Below are 24,366 nucleotides of genomic sequence, written 5' to 3'. Positions count from 1 at the left end.
AATTGCTAAGGTTTAATTAATTGGTGTTGAGTCAAAATTAACTTTTTTAGCCCAATCAAATTTTCCGTTATTCACGACGACTTTTTTAACGAAGTATTAATTTTGTTTGTTTTGGTTTGTGTGGTGAGGGTACAAAAAAGCATAATGATAAGGTATTCCCTTTTTTTCTCTGGGCTTTTTTTTGGCTTTATGACAAATGTGTAGCGCGAAAGCAGAACGTACCTAGATTAGAAAAGGAAACAAACACTCTGGGGACACAACGCTAAATAGCACTGGGGAAAAGGTTGTGTATTACACAAGCCTGTTCGAAATTGCGTCACAAACTACTTGCCTCGTTTAATTAATATATATCAATTAATTTTAAAGAAAGATTGCATAAATTAAAGTAAACAATAGAGGGCAATTAAATGTCAATTAAAATTAAACGTGCTTAATTACGAAATTTTAAGAGAGCGAGAGAAAAAATTATCACAAGAAGAAACAACACACTGGGGTACGAAACTGCGAAAAGGAAGAATTAACTCATTTTTAAAATTTGTTCAATGGTAAGTTTCTTTTTTTTCTAAATAGAAATTGAACAATACAGATGGATTTTAAACGCGCTATACATAAATTGAGATTTTTATTTTTTAACAAAAATTGTTGTCAAAACCTCCTTTTTTTCAAAGTTTTTATTTAGAATTTTTAGTTACAGAATTTTTTAATTGTCCTTGCCCTCAAAATGCATGTATTAAAAAATTCAAAGTAATTGTCCTTGCCCTCAAAATGCATGTATTAAAAAATTCAAAGTGTATTTATAACACGAAAAAATCATATCAGAACAAACGGCCTTTTATAACGAGCGAAAAAACTTTGTCTCCAGGGTTTGTATTCGACACTGTATGGTCTATCAAAAAGCAAAAAGGTCACGAAGCTAGCGTTAAATAAATGTAGTTTCTTAAAAAATAGGACGCACAATTTTTTTACATACTATTAGCTATGTAAACGGCGTCACTTTAAAAATTGACAAAAAGAGCTATGTAAACGGCGTCACTTTAAAAATTGACAAAAAAGGTCCCCCGTCGTAGGTGATCATTATAATTGACTCTAAAGTTTTCACTTGTCCTTTGATTTAATTTATGACAACCTGAATTATAATAAGCCGCTTCGGATAAACCAATCAGACGCTCTCCTTAACATGCCGTGGCTTTGAGAAATGATTTACTGCTATGGCCACTATTGTGTAAAATTAATGAAACGGAATACAATTTGACAAACTATATTTTTAATATCACAACGACCCAAACTGTTGAACAGTCTCAAACTTTTAAATAGGTAGGTTTTAACTTTATGTATTCTCTTGAGTTTTAAAATAAAACATTTTTCGAATTTCTTTTCGAACAGTTTTCGATTTACTGGTAAACACTATTACTAGTCAAGCCTATGACGTGTTTTTTTTTTTACTATTTTCTGTTTTAGAATTTGTTTTTATATTTTTTCGTGTTTGCTTTCTTAACTTTTCTATACTTGATTTAATTTCAAAACATGGCTTTGATTGAGAAAATGTTGTGGGGTAATGTTTACATTTTTCTACGACCCGGGGGCCGTTGTTTAACAATCGTCTCTTAAAAATGTATCGAGAACAGGTGGGTAAACTACAATTTATACAGCAAATTAACACTTAGTATACTTGTAAAATAAATGGAGCTTTGTTCGTGGTTGAAAGGCGGAATTTTAAACGTGTTTTTTTATTGTTGTAAATTAGCGTTTAGCTTTAAACGTCGTCTATTTAAAAAAAGAAATCAAGTGAACATTTAACATCAACAAGAAAGCCCTCATCTGAACATTCAAGATGTCGATGATTACTGGAAGTATAAAGTCTTTGCTTCAAGTTAAATTTAAAGCAAGACATGATAATTACACAGATCAATTTAATCGTATTTTTATGGTTAAAATGGCTATGGTTGCCTCAATGCTTCTTGGCTTAAACTGGTTTAAAGACACCATAACTTGTATAGTTCCAGGCAAGTCGGAAATTTCTAAAGATTATGTACATCAGGCGTGCTGGATACAAGGTAAATGTTTATCTATACTTTATTTTTTTAATTTTCCTTTCCTACGCAAGTCAGTACCGTTCTTTTTTTTTTGTGTGTTTTTTTGTAAACTTTTGAAAATAATGTTCGTAATGTTTTTAAACTTTTAATTTACATTTTCAAAATTTTTAAAACATCTGTTGTGAATTCACAATCTTATGTGAAAAGGCATTTTTACCGACTTTTTTTTAGTTTAGATACGTAAGATTTAGCATTAGATTTTAAAAGAATTCCTTGAAATATTTATGTGGCGTGCTCTTATTCTTCAGAACAGACAAATGTGAGCCATGCATCGTTTTTAACTATTGATCTTGCACCTGTTTTTTATTTCAAAATTGGCGGGCGTTTTCATTTTCGCGCGAAACAAACTACCAGATTTTGTTTTTTTAATTATGCACGATTATTTTTTTTTTCTTTCTATACGCGAATCTAATTTTTCTACTTTTTTTAAATAGCGTTTGTCGCTAAATATTCGAGAAACGTTACATATGGTTTAACCCCTTTTTTTAAGGTTTTTATGTTTACAAAGACTTGCCAATTCGACACCACTCACTAGAGTATTATGGAATACCCAGAAACCTCAAACTCGACGGAATGTACGACGATGGAAATCTCTGCGATACTTTAAGTTCCAGTGACGCTTGTAAACCTATGGAGAAAACCTTTTATTTGCAATACCAATGGTTCCCTTTCTACATCGCAGCCATTGGCTTCCTCTACTACCTGCCATATATTTTTTTCCGATTTGTAAACACAGATCTGATAAGTCTAAAAACCAGCATCCAGGCAGTTGATCCAGATATCGACGGTTTAGTGAAAAATTATTTCAACTACCAGATCAACCCACCTACGCGAATGAGAATTCGTCTTTTCGCAAATTTGGTGGTGAAGTTATGTTACTTGATTGTCAATGTGCTGGCATTTGTTTTTACCGATAATTTAATCAATGGTGATTTTAAAAATTACGGCAACGAGTGGGTTAAGTGGAGCAAAAAAACAAACGAAGGCGCGTATGATTATACCACATCAAGGCAAGCTATGAAACCTGGAGAAATGATGTTGCCCAATTTCGGGCTTTGCGAAGTTTTAGAGTTGGCAAGAGATATTAAAACAAAGTTGAGGAATAAGCATCTTTTCGTTTGCGAGATCTCTCAAAATGTTTTGTATCAATACGTGCTGATCTTGTTATGGTTTTTGTTTATCTTTGGAATGGTAATTAGCGCTATTGGTTTTATCATGCAAGTCGTCGACCACGTGATAACCATCACGTGTTTCTTGTCACAGGGAAGCCAAGCGAAAAAAGTTTACCAGGCTCTAACCCTGCGTGAATGCGAATACTTGGAGTTCATCCGAAAAAAGAACATGTCTGTTTATGGGAAACTAATCAAAAGGTTGAAAGAGGAGCGATTGGATCGCTACGGCGAAGGATACGACCACGGAAATGGCTACCCACCGAAGCATTCTCATCCTTATGACCAAAGCAACAGACTCTTAGAGGAGGTGGCAGCTTTATGAACGAGATCTTTGGACGAGCACGACATCATTGTTATGTGATGCCTTTAAGTTTAATTTTTGTTTCTTTAAAACGTAAGTACAAATTCTAAATGATCGATGCAAGTTTTTTACAAGAAGGATTTAGACAAAGACCTTTTTCGCCTGAAAGCGAAGGAGTTTCAATTTTAGTTCATTCGCATACCAATGTTTTCCATGCACTGCATATTTTTTGTATGTTTGTTAGTATATATATTTTATAAAGATAAAAGTTTTTTGTATGTCGTTTTAAAAATGTTTTTTGTCACCAGTTTTGCCTTTTTTTGGAGAAATTAAGCAGATTAATTTGATAAACACATTCTTCGATGCAAAAAAGTTTAAAAGTGGCATGGCTGAGGTTTATAAAACCTCGTGAGCATGTGCTCATATAAAAATTAGACCACGGCCGCTTTTTATATTTTAAGGATTCCATGAATGTCGTGATATTTACTCGAGTTTATATTTTATTTTGTAAGGTTAAATGTACTAAACTTTATCAATGTATTTTGGTATATTTAGGTCGCTATATATGTTCCAGTGCTTCACTTTTTTATGTGTAGATGTTTTAACTATTTTGAGAAAGTTTTCAGTGGAGGAAATATTTTACCGTTTTGCCGATTAGATTCTACCTGAACTTGGGCTTTTATTTCTTTGTAAAGTTGAAAGCTTTTCTCAAAATAAACTCCTGTTCATAGATTTAGATATTTATAAACTTCGTTCCCAGTTCTTTTAACTGGTAGTTAGTTATACATTGTGAGCGAAGTTGTAATTTTTCAATATTTCTTATAAGTAGAGGATTTTAAGAAGAGCATTTACTGAGGAATCATTTGAAGTATTTTTGAAGTATTCTGTTCTTTTTTATAACCACACCCTATTGAAAATGACATTACTTACAAAATGGTCTTGAATGGTAGGGTGTTAAATCTAATGGATAGACAAGAAGAATTTCGAATTCTTTAAAACTTAAGCGAAACTTAAGAGAAACTAAAAATGAACCGCATATAAATCACGAAACATAAAATTTAATGACATAGTTTACTAACGCTCGTCAAAACAGACATTTCTTCTTCTTCTTTCCATTTTTGACATCTTATGTCATGCGATGATTTATACGAGAGGTTGAAAAGCCGAATGCATTGTCAGGTTAGAAAATAACGAGAAAAGGATGGCTTTTGTAATTACGGACTTATTAAACGTAATAACACATTGTCGTCGTCTGACGTAAGTAGTTTAGTTTTAACGTGATAACATGATGCGAAAATGCGTTGTTGTTTTCTTGTAAGAAACAAAGTTTTCAAGTATTTCTTTTTTTATAAAACAAAATTACAGCATACGAAGAATCACAGAACACACATTTTCGTGTTTATTTCACATGCTGTAAGAGGTGAAAAGACAACCAAGGTTAAACGGGTGATTCTTATCACGGTAATCTGGGGCTTCGCTTGAACTCACGGGAGCAATACGACCGTGTCAACAAGCTTCACAATCAATCAAAGCAAACAATGCTATTTGTTGATAGACATTTTTCTCGACGTCTTAAAATATTCCTAATTACTTTTTTATATAATTAAAAAGTATTGAAAATCAATAAATGCATTGGTCATTGGTTTTCTAATAGACATAGAATAATCATTATTTTTATCTCATACAATTTCAATTACTTAAAGCGGTTTTCTTTCTGCAGATCAAACGCGATTAGAGGTTTCGCCATGGTGCTTAAGTTCACATCTGATAAATGGCTTATTGATTTTTTTGTTTAAGAAGCGCAAAAGCACGTTATTGAATTCTCGTTTTAAAGAAGCAACCCGTTTGCAATATATATATAGCCTTGCGTAATAAGGTTCGAATAGTTAGAGATGGCTCACAAAACAAAAACCGTACGGTAAATGTCAACGTTAACTTTTTCCCCCTCCCTGGCCTTAACATCAAAATTAAAAATATCGCAACCATCACGGTATTAGTGAGGGCCACTATGTAATTTCGTGTGCACATGTGTGTTAAAAGTGAATTTTTGATTTAAAGTTGTTCTTTATGTCCCAAAATAATTTCACATTTAATGTCGTTATATATGGTTGGAAAGAGAAGATCGAGTGGATCAAAAAATGTAAGAACCATGTCTTCAAAAGGTAACGTTCGAAAGATATTACTATTCAAACTTTGTACAAATTACAGACCGGTAATTTACTGACCCAGCACAAAAATGACTATAACCTGCTCAATAGCGAAGTTTTTTGTTGAATTTTGGTATGGTATTGAGTCACCCTATCTTTCTCTTTGATCAAAATTTATTGTTCAAATCATTTTAAGGAATAATTTACAGACGAGTAATTTACAGACCAAAGCACGTTTTGCAAGCAAGTGATGACGTCATTTAATTTGGTCCCATGGGACAAAAATTTTTGCCACCCATATTTTCTAGGTAATTTGGAACCTAAGGAACAACTTTAAATCCAAAAATCACTTAAAACACACATGTGCACACGAAGCTTCATATCAGAACATAGCAGCCCTCACTATAGTATCGTTTACTTCTTTATTACGGGCCTTACAGTCGACGTCCGTTTCATTTATCGATACACAAAAGTTCGAATTAAATTACCGAGCATAACGTAGCCTTGGGATTAGAGGAATGTTCGAATTACGGAGTTCCAATTAAGCAGCTCAAAATATAAGACTTTATTAAATCAAACTCAAGGGACTTGCCAATTTGTTCGAAATAACGGAAAGTTCGAATTAAGCGGCATTCGAATTAATGGACGTCTACTGTAATTAGAATTTAATTCTTAAAATATATATTTTTGCTTTCCAAAAAGATAAACCAGCCTTAAAAAGCTGGGATGACATCCCCCAAGAATTATATCTGGGATAATCTACATAAAATTTATCAAAATCAATATAAGAACTCCTGTCCGAATGATGTCACGTCATATTCATATCATGCGCCAAATCACTGCCAGATAGCCAGGCAGGATTTATAAATTTTCGAACAAAACGTAATGTGAAATTTCAAATGTTCTACTGTTCCTCAGTTAGCGACTTGTTTACAAAAAACTGTAACAAAATAGTGGCCTTACAATATTTAATCATCATAAATATTTTTGACCTTTCCACTAAAAAGGTTATTGCGCCAAAACAAAGTTTTGACTGATTAAGAAAAAAACCAAGGGTTACGCAGAAATGGGAGAAGATCTGTTTAAATTGTCTTTCTTTTTTATTTACAAATATTTTTATTACAGTCAATTTCTTGTCCTGAAAATATCCTAGTATACCTACGCAAAACTACAAGAAGATGAAAATTCACAATGTGATTGGTTGTTCTCGGAAATTATTACTCAGAGATAGAGGAAAGTTAAGTTATATATAACTATTTATTCGCTTAACCAATCAGAGTAGTTAGCTAACATGCATAGTTACACATCCGCGCGTCCTGAAACGTTTCAAAATAATTTACAAAAATAAAAAAAAAATTACGCGGTAGATTTGGTACCAGCCTCCTTATGTTACTAACAGTCATACACCAAAACCTTCATATTCTTACGTGTACAATGCTAGGTTTTTATTTTGGTATCTTGCCCGACTTTAATTCATAGTTTAACCAGATAGCAACAGATAATAACGAAAGCGAGCCAAATTGATGCGACGCAGCCAAGTGTGTCGGGACATACAAAAGCAAAGTAGCGATGCCCAAACCGACCTAAAAATATTTGAAAACGTTTTTTTATTTTGAAACAAAAAGTTTATCATTGATCAACCGTATTATTGGTTTTCTCAATTAAAATGCTGTGTGACAATATCTGGTTGTTCTAAACACCTATATTCACAAAACCTCCCTGCTTTTTTAATACTTTCTAATAAAACAAAATAAAGAGCTATAAAGAGCTTCACAGCACAAAATTATTTGCTTGTTTGTTTTTCCAGATTTAAAATGTTCGCAAACACAAAGATCCGTGGATGGTTAATGTCTAAATTTAAGATTCTCTAATTCGCTTTAATAATGACAACAGCAAGAGGTATATAAAGATATTAAATTTAATGTCACAAGACAATGACCGGATAAAACAAATTCGTGATATGTAACACAGACAACAATTAACGCTTGACCACCAATGACATCAATGTTATCATTCTCATTATTGAAGGAGAGACAAACGAGATCTCCTTTAAATGAGGAAAATTCTGTCAAGTAAACAAAGTTTCGCATACATGACAATAAAACAACTTTCTACAACCCGCATACACTTAGCCTTGCGTATATAAAAAAACATTAAGAAAATGTTTTTAATGAAGTAATGTAGCTAATAATGATTCAGCAAAATATATGATTTGAAACAGATTTGAGTTTAGCAATTAGTTCCTAATACACCCCCTCTGGAAATACATCAAAGTTGTGTTTTACATCGCAATAGTGCAATCCAACTTTTGCTTAATCAGGATTAATTTTGGAACTCGCCATTTATGATCAGTTTAATTTCTTATTTCAGAATACATTACTCAAAAACATTCTTTTTTCATTAGACACTTTTGCCAGACATATAATTTATAATCACATCAGACTTTCGTCATCTCGCATTGGATGAAAGAGGGGAGGATGAAAGCTATTTTTTAATTTCCTGACGCAAATTTTTTTAAGTTACATCCGGCCTCGATGATCACAATATAATTCATGGTTCTTTTGGATTAAGCTTCGATTAAACGACCCCTCGAATAAAGACCGGCGAGTGTCCAATTCATAGTCGTTTTTCAAGAAGCTAGCATTAAGATTAAAATTTGCAAGTTGATTTTAAAATAAACGCTCACTATTTTCGAATTAATGTCTCCTTTAAATAAACGCACCTCCCTCTCCTACCCCTTGAAATAATTAAATTATGTAATTAACGGCGCATAAAATATTTAATTTGTTTATAAAGCGTGCAACTACCTGAACACAAGCCATTCCAAGTAAACAGTTCGCAGCCAATCTAGCTCTTGGAGGTAATCCCAGTGGTCTTGCTAAGTAAAACACCGTTGCCACGCTTGCGAAGGTCGTTGTACCCTACAAAGTATAGTACAGCAGTTAAAAAAAAAAACATATAAAGAATCCAATACGGATTAAACAATCATGGTTTTAATTAAGACGTAACAAAAATGTAAATCAATTTTAAACATGCTTTTTTAATTTACAGATTATAAAAAAAAAGGAACGAGAGTCACTCAGTTAAACTTAGAAATCAGAATAAAACCAGAATATGTGTCAAACGAAAAATTGAAAGCAGGGCAGAAAAAGATCTTACCATATCACCACAGGAGACTGTTATGAAACTATGTCAGAGCAGAGCAAAAAATGACTCAGCTGTTTCTTCAAGGAAATTTTGAGACCTTCATCTCTATATATCATCGCATATTTTTTTTAAAAAGTAAAACAGACTTTAGCTTTGAAAAAAACTGTGATATCTAATTTTAGTTTTAAAGATCGAATGAAAAATTAAACGAAAATGTGCAACAATGTCTTGGGTAAAACATACATACACTTCAAAAGAATTGTTGACATAATTCATTGTTGGGTCATTTTTAAGGGATAGTGCGAATTGGCACCCTTAAATGGCGTGTGCTATTGAGAGCTGTCTGCTACATACAGGTTTTGTTTAGAGAGTTTGTCTTCCTGTTTTCAGTTCCTGGAAGGTGTTTGTTGTAGAGATTGAGAGATTTCGCTGTATTTTAAAACGGAGTAAAAACAGTCATTTAACACAGAAATGGTCTTTAAATATGTCTATTTTAACACACCTATCTATATTCAAAACATTTAGAACTAAAAATGTGACGAAGGGTAAGAAACTTTTAAAAACCCTTGCCAGGCTTATCTTACATTTGTTGTTCCCTAGAGCAATCAACCATAAAAAAACTCATTCGATTTTTTATAAACAAATTCGACATTCACTTACTTTACACGTAACTTCCAGGCATCTCATTGTAAGAGATTGGTTAGATGATGGAACAATGAAAAATATAAGAAAACGTCATGCGTAAGGGGTCGGAAAAACAAATTCTGAAAGTATTCTGTCCGAATTTGTGCAGCAGCGGCACTTCTGTATGGAACAAAAAGATCAATCACATTGCGCATGTTACTTACAAGTATTCTGTGATTGAACTGTGTAGTCGTTGGATTTTCAAAAAGGTTCTTCCACCAGGGATTCAAAGCAGCTATATCTGAAGGAATCCATCGGTCGGCAAACTTTGGAAATGAATTATACACAAGACCGGCTTCCAAACCAGCAACGAAAGCTCCTAAATAAAATAAGTTCTTTTCCACAGCGATTTGCATTTTATAGAAAAAAGGGTAAACGGGCGTTAACAATTTTTTTACGTGTTTATGCCGGTGTTTTTCAGAGAGAAGGGGTAGAGAAGGGCGTAGATTGCTTCGCAAATACCCACCTGACATAGCCGTGACAAATGTTAAAGCCATTGAAGTATGAGCAAACTTTTTCAGTCTTCCAATCTCTTTTGTGTATTTAATCTAAAAAACATTATCTGTTAGGAAGATCTCAATCACAACATCAACCACAGCACCATTATGTTCGCAACAACGTACCCTCGTATAACTCAGGAAATAATACTTTCGTGCACAACAAGTTTTGATCTTAGTAGTCACGCGCGAATATCAAAGATAAACATAAAAAATGAAACACTAAAATGTTTAGGTAAACATGAAAACCTTATTTACGGTTAGTTTGGTTAACAGGCCAAAATTTCGAGCATTTATTAATAACTTAGTGCTAAAAATCTGAAAAATCTAATGAACAATTGCAGAGATAAGCAGTGACGAACGCAGAAAGGGATGCGAAAAAACTATAATTTAGGGTCGTTTTAGATTTGATGTCTAACCCTGTCCTAAATGACAATATTAAAAAAGGCTAACACCTGAGTTAAAAATCATCCATACTAACGTATGTAGCGTAAGGACGTCAAATCAGGTATAAATACTTCTATCCTATAAATCCTTCTATCCCATCACAGCATGAAATATTTAAACGTTTATTCCACCCTTCCTTCTCTATCATTTAATTGAAATTAGCGTACATTTCGACTCGTTAGCTGCCCAAGAAGTTATGCAACATTAGGTTCTACAGTGCGCGTTGATTTCGAAAGATAATAGTGCACGCGCAAAAATACACTATTTTTTAATAAGAAAGCCGTTTTTTGACCCGAGCATCAATTTTCTTACCAAAATACCTGAATATAGGCTGAAATTTTCTTAATTTTTATTTCTCTATTTTGACTTTCTTGAATTGAACTAGATGCATGCTTTTAGTTGAAGTTATAGTTATGTATTTTATTGAAGAAATCTTTTGTTTTTAACGAAAAAAGACTTCTTTTGTTATTTTTAAGATAAAATTTTGTTAGAATGTATATTTGACTAGAAAAAAAGAAACTTGAAAAAAACATGTACTCAGCCAACATGAAAAATACAAAAAAAAAATTTTTTGTGGTACTCACTGGATTTTCCTTTAATAAGTGCGCAAGAGATTGATAAAATAACCCGGAAAACACAGTAAAAGCCAGACCAAGATGGGCCGCAAGCCGATACTGACTGACGCGAGGTTCGTTGGTGTTAGCCCGAGATTGATCATTTAGTCCACTTTTTACCATGTACCATCCCAACAGACCCTAAAAATATAATCAATACAACAATGGGTATATTCCTTCGATTTCTATGATGCGGGAAAACTAAGGTCACAAGAAAATGGTTACTAAACTATAACAATCAATCAACGCTTATCAACAAAATTTCCCTTTTCGTCATCACACATGCTTGTAAGCGTACCTGGCCTAAAATCAAGCTTCCGAATATCACAGCTCTTGTCTTCATTCCTTTAGAAAAAAAACCCTTATACCAAAAATAACCAGCTGGAATGTAAAAAGCCAAACCAACAAATCGTCCATACATTCGATGGTAATATTCCATGTAAAAAATCGTTTTAAATTCATTCAGAGTCATATCACTTCTCGCTCTACAAAGAAAAGAAAATATTGACAACATAAAGATTCAGACCTTCATGTAACATCGTATGTATATAAAATCCAAATTCCAGTTTCAATTCCAAATTGAATTATATTTAACAAAAATACTTAAATTTTGGGCTTCAAACAGGTAATTTTTAAAAGTAGATAATAAAAAAGAATAAACATTCAAAAAGGAAGGTCTTGTGAATTATATTTTGCATTCTCTCTTTCAAATCTTTTCTCTGCTGGGTTAAACAATCTGATTGGTTGGCAAACTTATTGTGCTGTCAAAAGTAACATCAATTCTATTTCTGATTGGTTGGCAACTTATTGTACTATCCAAGAGCATCAATTTTATTTCTGATTGGCAATAACTTTTTTTGGCCAGACAAAATGCTTAAATTCAATCCACTTGAAAAACTCTGACTTGGAGATTCGATTATAAGCATGCTAGTGCAATTTTCGTAAAGAAATTTGCAAATATAAATTCTTATAATTTCTAATCATGGAAAACATTTTGTAGGTTTGCAATGCAGTGCTTGTCACCGATAAATTAAAAGCGAAAGCATTTCCATCTTTTAAAATCTCGCTATAGTGGTTTACAATTAATTTCTTCAAAAAAATTGTCTACGTAGTACCAACTGTTTTTATAGGTTCAGGTTTGGGTCTACTATCGAGTTGCAAATTAATAAAAGAATATTATGAAAAATCATGTTTTAAAATTTTTGCCATTCAGTGGCCTTTAATTTGCATGCATGCACCAGTGTAAAAAGAAGTTGATTTCATGCACACTTACGTTTGGGGTATTTTCTCTGAAAAATTATTACCTAAGAAAAAAAAATTAACAACTAAAATTTTATGCTTAAAAATAGCTTACAATTTAAACTCAGGAAAACTTTGATAACGCTCGAATTCACTCATCCATTCTTCATGAGATCGAGGAGGCTTCATTCCACGAATCAGATGCCAGTCAGTCATTGAAAGGCCAGATTTCGTCAGCCGAGTAATTCCACCGAGTGTGACTGCACCTGCTACAGCACCTGAACATCCTAATAGCCAATATCCTATTTGGAAAATATAATTAGTTCATACTCATTATAAGAGTTTCATCAGCTAATTTTACAAGCTAATACATTAATTGCTTTTTCTAATTAAACTTGTAAATTGTGAAGTGACTGAGCTAGAGCCTGTATTGCATAAGCTCACTAGAGTTAAATAAAAAAACTTGACAGAAAGTCAAAAGTATAGAAATCTCATTTTCATGTCAACACTATATTTTATAAATCTTCTAATTTAAAATTACAAACAAATATAAACTTTTACCAACAAGTTTCTGGGCTTTTGAGACAGTATTTGAACTAGTTGTGGAGCAAAACTTTGATTTAACTTGTTGTAAAAGCTTGTGGTTCACCTAAGATAAAAAAAATACATTAATTTTGTTAATTTTTACACCCCCTTTTTTACGAACACACGTCTAAATCTTTGTGCATATGTGTAAGTTCGACATCTGTACAACCTTTAATTCTTAGAGCTTACATGATGTTTATTTCTTCATTATACTGCTGAGTATCTTTCTATTCAAAAAAGCCATGATGGCTAGGTTTGGCTAAGTTTAATAGGTAGTTTTATACATTCAAAGAAAGCTGTTTTCACAATTTCTCACCAATGGCTTTGAAAAAATTAACGAAAATTACAAAATCCAAGAAATTTCTGGAAAACAATCAAGAAGGGTTTTGTTCCTTGTAATAATGTCAGCAAAATTGTGACAATAATAGAGATGATGTATAGCCAATAAAAAAGCATTGTCAAATAACTAATAAATAATGTCAGTATTTATTCACAATTTCATTCACATTGAAACAACATAGTCTTAATGTGGCCACCCTTTCAAGATTGGGCAGAACACAGGGGCGGATACATACCACGTCAAAGACGTCAAGTGACGAAGGTAAATTGTCTACCTGTAAAACGGACGATGTCAATCGAGAGGGGCATAGTAGTGCGTAAAGTTCTTTTTATGTAAACAACGTGCGCCGACGAGTGGGAGTTGATATAAAATAGGGGATCAACGGCTCAGGGTGCGGCAGAGCCACGTCTGTGCGTTGTATCTGTTTTAATTTGCATGGTGCGTGATTATTTTGACGAATATAGTCTGTGGTCTGCTAAGCGGTAGTGTTTCTTACGGCGGTAAAAGTCATACAAATATACAGAGTTGAACAAACCTGTAACATAGACTAGTGACATATATAGTCTGTGCAGAACGATATTTGAGTGAAAAAAAGGTAGCCATTCTTAACGATATAACTCGAATTACCAGTCTAGTGACTTAGCAGTCCGCTGGATACGATTACCCCTGTGAAAAAAGGTTCTTTCTTGTTAAACATGGCTTCAAAAACCATGTCTGATAAGGTGACTAGTGCTTTTTTAAGTAAAAATGTCGATGTAATGAAAGAAATTTTTAACTCCCGCATTGGTGATTTGTCAAAATTACCTACAATAAATTTTTTGCAGCTGCTGGAGAATGGAAGTGTATTAAAATATAGGTTCGCTCCTTTGGACTTTCCTACAAAGTTTGTTCAAAACAACTCGGAAACACTCATTGCTTTGAGGTAGGTTTGTTTAAACTTATTTCTGATCCCTAAAGCTTTGTTTTTGTTAATAGACTGTGAAGTTTACAATTTAGTTTTTGTTCAGCTATAAAAATGCAATAATTCAGTCATAAACTGAAACAAAAGCCAAAGATTTAATATGGCTGACCTTAATTGTTTTTATTAAATATTCTTTTGTTTTATTCTCAGAATAATTTTATTTTACAAAACGTGTCATAAACAAATATATAAATGGTAGCTGAGTTGTGTTGTTATGTTTGTGAATGTATTACTAGCTAGGCACAAGACTCAGATTGGCTTTGTTTTTCTTGTTTTAGCTCTGAAGCAAGTGGAAAGTGCTTATACAGCTCGGTATCATTAATGTTGTCAGGTGACAATTCATTGTGCCATGATTTAAGGTTACTTACTTCTTTAGAGTTGTTTATTCATGCTGAATTTTATTTTACGCATCCCCTTCTATACTCTATTTTTGAACAAAGACAACTAAATAATAACCAACTTTTTAAGAATTTCAAGCAAGTATTTGATATGTCCCTGGCTATATCTGATAAAGATTACTCCCATGGTTCTTCACTTACAGAATTAGTGCAATTTGAAGCTCTGTATAATTGCAAAAACGGCAGATGGGCAGGTCTTCTTGACATACTTGGCCTTTCTACTGTCATTAATCACAATATAAATGTAGCATACCCCGAATGCGGCGAAACATGTTATAAGTTATTGTTTGCGGAGAAAGTTCAACCTCGAATCCCCAATGAAAACATAGCTTCTGACATAGAGCTTTGTTATGTTATGCATGGTTATGTATCCAGACCAGGTGAAAATTATAAACCAAAACATTTTGTTCCCTGTATACGTTTGTTAAATCATAGTAGTAAGCGTAAATCCTTTTCCAATGAAAAAAAACTTGTAAAAAAAATTGAAACTGTGGGTTTTGCTAGTGATAAAGTACAAGCAAAGCTATCATTTTGGACCGATAAATGCAGCGATAAGCTAAGTAAAAAGTATGTCCACACAAAACAGTTTGCCTATAACTAAAATAAATAGTACTGATTCAATATCTACATATAATTCTAAAAATAGTTTAACGGTTTCCATTTCTACTTCCAATGCCAGCCAAGTTTTTGGAAAAAATTCTTCTACTTTTACTTCCCCGGCTAATCTTTCTTCCCATGTATCCTTTTTGTCCCAAAAGATGTCTGCCGAACACGGTGGATTGAACGTATTGATGGCATGGAAGTTTTTCAAGAACTATATGTTGCAATTTATGTGATCCTTGATGATATGACAGTTAATTTAAATAAAATTGTCAATAATGAAACTGCCACCAAAGCACACTCTTTTTTTAATGAAATTTCTACCTTTGAGTTCATTGTATCTGTTGTTGTGACCAGAAATGTTTTGGCACTAACAAATGGTTTACAACTTTGCTTCAAGATAGAAGTATTGATATTACAGATAATGTTCAATACATTACTAATTTGAAAAATACAACTATGAGTTGCAGGAACAATGTAGATTTTTTTTAACAACTCATGGTACAAGGAGGCATTAGATGTTGCGGAAAGTGTAGGAGTTGAGGAGAAAATGAAACGGGTTATCAGAAGGCAAACATTAAGGGACAACCAACCTGCTATCAATCCAAAGGATTATTAGAAAAAAGCCTTAACCATACCAATCTTGGACCATTTAAACAGTGAACTTAACTCGAGGTTTGATTTTGAAAACTTTGTAGTGTATTGTGGATTGTGCATTGTACCAGCCAAAGTAGTTTCAATGGTTTACTCCAACAAAGATTGGAAGAGCAAATTCAAAAGGTTTGTAGACTTTTACAAATCTGACATGCCAAATTCTCTTGCTCTAGAGTCCGAGTTAGAGCTGTGGGAAAAGTTTGCTTTGGATTATCAGGTATAAGACCTAAAACCACTGCTCAAGCTTTAAAGTCAATAAACCTGTCTCTATTTACTAATATAAATGTTGCTATTCGCATTCATGCTACTATCCCTATTACTTCATGTGAATATGAAAGAAGTTTTTCGTCATTGAGACGATTAAAAGATTATTGCTGCAGTACCATTACAGAAGATCGTCTTAATGGTCTTTCCTTAATGTACATTCATCAAGAAATTATTCCAAAGGTAGATGATGTACTTAATATTTTTGCCCGAGATCGTAGAAGATTACAGTTCATTTAAATTCACTATTAAACTGTGCTAAAACTTAATACATATTTAAACAGTTTACTTTACCCATACTTACTTTTACTTACTCATCGTTTGCTAAGTCTTACTTTTAAGTTGGTAATTATACACTTAACATCTTAGGTTCACCCTAAAAGTTTCTCAACTTTGGATTTTCTGAAGTCCTAACTCATATTTTATAACATACATTTATTAAAATGCTTTGAGCACAACCCCTGATTTATATGTTAATGCTGCTTTTTAGCAAGAGTACTTTCAGTTTATAAATTTACTTTTTGAGCCTTGTTTTTTATATGCCATATCCTTTGTTTTTTTATATATTTTACTGAAATAGTTCTTGCACATTCATTTTTTAAATTTGTTTTTATATAATTCTTTGTTATCATGTCAACCTGGTATACTGATGTTTAGATGTCAGATTTGATAGATTCATTCATTATTCCATTGGCCGGTTTTGACAATTTGCTCAATTTGACCCATTTCATGTAGATTCAACTTGTCCATGGTTTTCTACATTACGTGATGTGCAAGAAAGAAGAAAGAAGATTTTTATGGGTTATTAATGTAACCCTTCAAGTTTTCAAAAAACATTATTTTGGAATACCAGCTGCTATGAAAAAGTAGCTAGATTTATGTTGTTTTTTCTTTCAATTTATTCTTATGAAATAGGTGTCTGGTAATTATACATTAAGAAAATGATAATTTTAGAGTGATTTGGGTTGTAAAATAGAGTCAATCTGTTGGTTAGCAACTATCCTGCCACCATGCACGACATTAAACACTAATAATAGACCCTTGGCACCTCTGGCATTTTAAAGTTAAGGACAATAATAATAGATGGCAATAACTGTTAGGAGACAACGGTCATGTAACATTTTATTGCTGTTTTAATTCTTCCAACTCTGTATGTGAAAATCGCAAAAAAAAAGAATTGGGTTAGTGACTCTAACACCATATATTTGTGATGTTGGCCTCAGCCGCCTAGGGGTCAATAAAATAGCACTGGGTGGCAATTTTGAATAGCTAATGATTTAAAAAAAATAACAAAAATACTAAGTCCTAACTGATAAATTAAGTGATGGATTTGTCATTGAAAACCCCTGAGTCTGAGGTTTAATCTTAACCAGTAATAGAAATTAATAAGGATACTCTCATGATGAATTGATATTGCTCAGCCAGAAAATCTTTTTTTGAAATTGGGGGAGTAATTAATGGCTCAATTGCTCTCCCCTTATTGATCCCCTGCTCTTAGACCTTCGAGTATGACGGTTATAATTACAAAACTCATTATTTTCATAAAAGTAAAAAAAGTTAAAAGTCAAATAAATGTAGTTTGCTGTGCTATAAATTTCTGGTGATTATTTATCGCAATTAGTTTGCTATTTTAACATAAATTTTTTGCCAAAATCGCACTCGTTTGCTCGTCCAAGGCCTCCTAATTTTTGCTGTTGACCCTACAACTTAGGATTTGCATGTTGGTTTGCAATCAAATTTTGCGAGTAAACATTAAATATGACATCATAATTTATGCAGCATAATTAAATCTTTAATTCTTTATATGTGAATATAATATAAGTTCAACATCATTTTATACTTTGGGTTCCCTTTAAATTTCCTATATTCCTATCTTTATACCAACCAATGAAGTAAATCAACTAGCCATATTTTTGAATTTAAAATCTATCTACAGATGCTTTTATGTAAAAGAATATCAAAATTCTAACCAGGGTGGTCATTATTCTTTATTTCTATGTTGTTTAAGCAATACACCTATTGTTTTTAACCCCAAATCCCAGCCTGGTATTCTTATAAAGCATACTCTTACAAAAGAAAAAGCTTTCAGGTGTACACTGTTATGTTTACGATCAAGATTAAGCCTTAACCAGAGTGGTGGATATTATGCGGAACAGGCCAATGCATGTCGGATATAACATCTCCCCCTTTGCTTCCAGCATACTATATATTACATGACAAAGATTGTAAATAACAAAATAGTAACATAAAATGAGAATATATATAAAATGTCTCCTGTGCACACTATTGTCTCTCGCTTATAAGTCCTCGTAGTCTACAGGTGTTTTCCTCTTCACTTGTCTGCCTAAGTTGTAATATATGTTTTCTCAGAATCTTTGGTTCACGTTTCATCAGATGTTGTTTCTTCTAACCGTTCGTCATTGGAATCACTATCAACATATGAGATGATTTCATCTGAGTCGCTTTTTTTATTGGTTTCGTGTCCAGTTTGTAAAACGTTTGAACCGTGTGTATGTAATGTACAGATGAATCCTCCAGCGTCAGTGTATGAACTTTTCTAATGTCCTTAACATTTCCACATGTTACTGTTCCATGTGCTAATTTAATTGTATAGGATCGTGGAGCAATCCTAGCGATTATTGTTCCTTTTGTACTCCATTCCTTGGTATGTTGGTCTTGAATAGCAACTGGTTGGTCTTTTCTGAAGACGGTTTGTTCGTTGGTGCTACAGCTTTGGTCGAAATATTGTTTTTGAATTTGTTGCTCCGTTATTATGTCTCTTGTAGGATGGCCAACTGGTGGTTTGTACATATGTGGGCAGAACATTATGTAGTTTTCGTCCCATCAATCTTGAAAATGTGTCCTTCACAGCCTCTATTACTTGGTCTGAGGTTGGGTTCGATAACAGGTAAACATCTGGGAGTAAGGAGTAGTAACCAGTGATAACGATGTATGTTTTGCCTTTGACTTGAAATAAGTCAGTTCCTGCTTTTTCCCATGGTCGAGTATAAGTAGATCAGCTTGTTCATTTTCAGCCAAAAACATATTTGTCTTGCTTGACTTTTGAAACGTTCCATTCCCAAGTGTCCAGCATGAATCTGTTGCAGCATGTCTCTCTGCATGATCGAGGGTATAACTTTGTGTTGTCCTTTCAGTATTAAACCCTGGATTTTTGTTAGTTTGGTGGGGCTGCCCCAAAAGTTTTGCCCTCATTTGATTTATGAGTTGTTGTAGTACACTATCTTTGGCTGTTTCTAGTTGCATTTCTTTCATCTATTGGTTGGAGGCAGGCATTGTCGTAAATATGGAATGTACGTGTGCGGTGATTTCCATGTCCCCATCTTTGTCCACTGGTTGTGGTTCTTGTGTTGGTGCTCTTGAGAAAGCATCTGCATCCAACATGTCTTCAACTATCACATGTTCGGCTGTGAAATTGTACTTCAGTTGTTTCATCCGCATGGCTTGTATGCTTGGGTCCATTAGCTGTTTAGAGTTTACTATTGGTATTAGTGGTTTATGGTCAGTTTGTACCAAAAAGTGAGGTAGGCCTTATAAATACATATTCATCTTTTCACACAGGTGATGGCTTGAGCACAGGTGATGGCTTGTATCTCAAGTTTGATAGGGTAGTAGTTCTTCTCGGTCTCTGTTAGGTATCCAGAGGCACAGGTGACAGACATCCACTTATCTTCGTGTTGTTGATAAAGAACGAAGCTAAGTCCATTAAGTTTACTAGCGTCTACTTGGATTTTTGTAGGCTTCTTAACGTCATGTAGTTTCAACGTTGCCGGTGAAGATAGTATTGTTTTCACTTGGTTAAACGCTTCTGTATGGGCCTGGTTCCCCACCAATTCATTTTTGGTTGACAGTTAATCATGTGATGGGTTACTTGCTAGATCAGGAGAGAATTTTCTAACTTGTTTGGCCATGCCCATAAACCGTCATAGTTCAGTTAAAGACCCTGGCTGTTTGAAGTTGGGGATGGCTTCAGTTTTTGTGGTTGTGGGTGTCACACCATCTTTTGACAAAATGGTACCCAAGAAACTCAATCACAGTTTTGTGAAATTTGCATTTGGTTGCATTTAGTGTTAAGCTGTGTTGTTTAAATTATTCAAGGAGAGAGGTTAATCTTTCATTGTGCGATTCCGTATTTCTGACAAAAACCAAGAAATTGTCAATATTCTTTACTACTCCTTGTAAGCCCTCTATCATTGGTCCATTTTTTATTGAAGATTTCTTGCCTTGAATTCATTCCGAAGGGTCTTCGCGTAGTACAGTACCGTCCCACTGGCGTAATAAATGTTGTGAGTAGCTGGCTCTCTTCGTCCAATAGGATTTGCCAGTACCCAGAGTTTGCTTCGAGTTTGCTCATTATTTCGCATTTGTCTCCTAATTTTGCTATGGTTTCTTCAACTGACTCCAATTGGTAAAGCTCCCTTTCTATGCCCTGATTGAGTTTTGTCAAATCGATGCATATACCTATGGCTCCTGATGGTTTTGGTACCACTACTATTGAATGACACCAGTCTCTCGGGTGGTCAACTTTTCTTATGACACCCAATTCTTCCATCCTGGCAATTTCTGCTTCTACTGCCTTCAGCATTGGTGTTGGTATGCGTCTAGGTGCAGTCAGGCGGTATGGGGTGACATTGCCTTTCATTTTTATGTGAATTGGGTGACCTTTTACCTTTCCAAGTCCTTGGAAAACCTTTGGAAATCTAGATATCATTTCCTGGATTTCCTTTGGGATGTCTTTTGATGGTTCTCTGGTGATTTTACTGCAAGAATAGGTACCTGGCTCAGAAAGTGTAACGATTTTCAGGCTCTTAATCATTGGTTTTCCTAGTAGTGCTCTGGTCAGTGTTAATTTTGGGTCTTCCAGTAGCTTTTTTCGAAGTTTATGGCTTGCTAGTCCACCTACTATTTTGTCATGAATTTGATTAACATGACAGTTTGTATCACAGAAATTATAATTCTTGCTGAGTGTTTTTAGGTCTATGAGAAAGTTATTGCATGGCTCTCCTTCTTGTTGATGTCTCTTACTAAGGTTATGACATTCAAGGGTTTCATTGACTATAACTTTTGCAAATGTTTTCATTGCTTCCATGATTTTTGTGATGTGCTTGCGATCATCTTCTCCTTGGTGTGCGCCCTCCACGCTTTCCAGGCTGCATAACGTTTGACAGTAAAATCGAGGGTTGGAGGAGACCACATACTTCGCGTGTCTGCCATTTAAAACAGAAAGTAGATACAAATGCTGATAAATATTACTTATCTGAACAATTGAAGTCAATATTTTCTTGTGTTGGTTCGCAATGTTGTAGATTTAAATGGATATTTCTTCTTCTTTTACTTTTGTTCTCTTTCCATAGATCCGTCCGCAGCGTCATGTTATGTTTATGTTAAAGATGAAGCCTGAACCAGAGCTGTGGATATTATGCCGAACAGGCCGAAGCATGTCGGATATCACATACACTATTCTCACTTTATTCAAAACTAACTTTCTCGTTGTTCCTTTGTTTATTTTTGTTATAGTGCATCATGCTTTTAAACGGATCTGGTTTGTTTCCTGGTATTTCAGGTTAAAAAATAGGCCTATTGTTAAGAAAAATAGAGATAAATGAAAAACTATGAAGAATAATGGCCAACCCGGTTTAAAACTTGATATTTTTTATAAAAAAAGGTATGTACTTAAAAATTATTTTTTTAAAATATCGTTGGTTGGATTTAATGTGACAATGGATTTAATGTGACGTCATCTATTTAATTTTCAGCGGTAAGCTCTTTAGCTTTAGCACTTGCATGGCAGGAAAAATATTCTAGGATTTGATAAAGAGAGGGGTTTTCCTGTGGATGTTTTTTACAGAAACATCGTTGGGGTTATAAACTATTATCAATGTGAATTGTCTTTGTGTGAAGAAATGCACTGATAATAACTTTGTTTCACCTAGGTCCCCATTTTTTTTCCTGTTACGCAAATGTCAAAGCCGTAAGAGCTTACCTCTGAAAATGTAAACAAAGGAATTTGTCTATATTTGGCTGTTTTAAATGTGCGCAAACTTAGTCTTAAGTTTTTTATTGTTTCCAAAATGTTTTTTTAGCAACTGAGTCATTTAATAGGATTTAAATTGCATGGTTTGTGGTCACAGGTCAAGTAGCACACACCACTTTGATTTTTCCAAAAACAAGAGAATTGGTTATTATATTTATACATTTATTATATTATACTATTGTAAATGTATTGTAGTTGACCTTTTTTGGTGAGATGCAGGTTCTGCATCTTGTTTTTATTGCAAACAAATTTGATATTCATCAACACCACCCTGTAATATTAAGTTAGAGAAAATATCTTTAAGGACAGCAGGTCTTAAGACTGAACTGCTCAATCTTAGATACACATGTCCAATCTTACAACAATTGTTTAAGACAAAAATAAGGAAATTTGTAGACTGCATTTTAACATTGAATTGAGACTTTTCTCGCCAAACCAGAAATCTGTCTAAAATAATATACCAGGTCAGGGGGTATTAGGGAAGGATCTTTTTGTAAGAAAAAACGCCATTAAAAACTAGGCATAGAAAAAAAAAGTCTTGACGTAATTCTTAGTATAAACTCCTCTTGTGAGTACATTTCAGCATAATATATTTTAACGCAACTAAATTTCACAGAACTAGATTTTGTGGATAGGTGGGCTCATTTTCATTTTTTGCTGGAATTGAATTTTCGGGATGACCTAAATTATTTGTGTTGCGGGAATTATATAAGTTTGGTGAAAAGTTATTTAACTTGCGTATCCCAACATTCAGTTCCCACGAAATTTCGCTTTATTTGAGAACAACAATAACTTTGCCACCAGATTTATTTGCTTGTCAGAAGTGATGACTGATGACATAAAAGTCGGTTGGCCCAAATTATGTTTGTTCTATAAGTGAGGAATAACATAAAACTGTCACACACCAAGGCAGCCTGTCTTGATTAAGATGCTAAATACTATATGTACTGTCGTACATAAGCCGGCCCGTCCTGATTATGTTGCCTGGATTATGCATTTTCTACCCTGTTTATAAATGGAGCAAGTTGCCTAGATAATCCGGGCAACATTTATAATCCAGGCGGAACAGATCCATCATATCTTAGAACCCGAACCACAATTCTTTTCTGTATAAAATACACAGAAAAACACATCGGTAATAATGGCAATTATAAGTAATATATAAAATATGCATTAACAAAACATTAGCTAGCTTAGCTAGCTAGCTATCACTAGTCTATTAAAAAATAACATAAGGGTCTGCGTACCTTCTTTGTGGTCAAACTTCCAAATAACCGTGCTTGTACACAACGTAAGTTTCTTAAGGGTGTCGCTCGTTGGATTAAAGAGAATGTCATCATATGTGTATGTTATCACTAAGGTTAGGTAAGGTAAGTATTACAATGACAAATCAAGAAATCGAAAGCTTAAAAAAGCGTGCGACTTTTGGACGGAAAACTCTAATAACAAGTGCCAGGTCGGAGGTTCATAAAAAACAATATTTTGGACGAGTTTGCGCGAGTTGTTCCGAATATCTAACAGACTATGGCCCTACGGCTTGAACACCCACGCGGGAATGGAATAAAACACTTTCTTTTTTTTTTCTTTTTTTTCTTAAGAGATAAGATAAAGTTACAACAAAGACTTAACACTTTTACACTTTTTGCAATACCAATTTTGGTTGGATTTCTTAAAAACGCTGTTTGGTATGTTTTCACACATTTCGTGAAACCATTTTTCGCACTTGTCACACTGCGCCATCCTTTCATTTCCAAAAATACCACGACACACGCAATAAAGTTCCAAAACCAAACATTTAAGTTTGCAACGCAATATTCGTTTTGATGATTTTGGAAAGGGTGACATTGATTGCACGTTAATGCACTCCAAAAAGTGCTTTCTCAGGAGTGCATCGTCGTATGTTACCTCTTCCGGATTTTCTCCAAATGCCAGCGAGGTTGCACAAGCGATGGCAAATAAGCCGCAGTCAACACCATTCCGTTGCTGTTGCATTGGAAGGATGTTAACATACAGCTGAGAATCGTGGTGGAAACAGAAGTCAGTAATTTGTTTCAAAGAATGGTTATTCACTGTGCCATTATTTAAACTGTCGTATAACAGGACATTTTCGTTGTTTGATTTCTGCTTGTCCATGTTAGTAGTACAAATCCAGTGAAGCTGACCAGTATGCA

At 33.9% G+C, this 24,366-nt stretch overlaps 2 protein-coding genes across 5 annotated transcripts; one reads left to right on the top strand and one right to left on the bottom strand.

Annotated features, from left to right (window-relative positions):
• Positions 1–144: 144 nt before the first annotated feature.
• LOC130645321 (innexin inx4-like) lies at positions 145–4,445 on the top strand. 4 transcript variants are annotated; one of them, XM_057451279.1, is made up of 3 exons: positions 145–545; positions 1,752–2,054; positions 2,584–4,445. In XM_057451279.1, the coding sequence occupies exons 2-3, from the start codon at positions 1,832–1,834 to the stop codon at positions 3,585–3,587; spliced, it is 1,227 nt and encodes a 408-aa protein (XP_057307262.1). In that variant the 5' UTR covers positions 145–545; positions 1,752–1,831; the 3' UTR covers positions 3,588–4,445. The 4 variants fall into 4 exon arrangements, with proteins under 4 accessions (XP_057307262.1, XP_057307263.1, XP_057307264.1 ...); XM_057451280.1 differs by having other exon boundaries at positions 1,745–2,054; XM_057451281.1 differs by lacking the exon at positions 145–545 and adding an exon at positions 1,168–1,314.
• A 2,347-nt stretch (positions 4,446–6,792) lies between these two features.
• LOC130645322 (cytochrome c oxidase assembly protein COX15 homolog) lies at positions 6,793–23,635 on the bottom strand. The gene is made up of 9 exons (XM_057451283.1): positions 23,443–23,635; positions 12,903–12,990; positions 12,457–12,643; positions 11,401–11,587; positions 11,073–11,243; positions 10,011–10,092; positions 9,709–9,863; positions 8,521–8,634; positions 6,793–7,296 (listed from the first exon to the last, which is right to left on the bottom strand). Exons 1-9 carry the CDS (start codon positions 23,533–23,535, stop codon positions 7,159–7,161), a joined length of 1,215 nt encoding a protein of 404 aa, XP_057307266.1. The 5' UTR covers positions 23,536–23,635; the 3' UTR covers positions 6,793–7,158.
• Positions 23,636–24,366: the final 731 nt, after the last annotated feature.

Source organism: Hydractinia symbiolongicarpus, chromosome 5, assembly GCF_029227915.1.
Source record: "Hydractinia symbiolongicarpus strain clone_291-10 chromosome 5, HSymV2.1, whole genome shotgun sequence".
NCBI lineage: Eukaryota > Metazoa > Cnidaria > Hydrozoa > Anthoathecata > Hydractiniidae > Hydractinia > Hydractinia symbiolongicarpus.
Note: the sequence above shows the minus strand (reverse complement) of the source record. Positions and strands in the feature narration are given on the sequence as shown.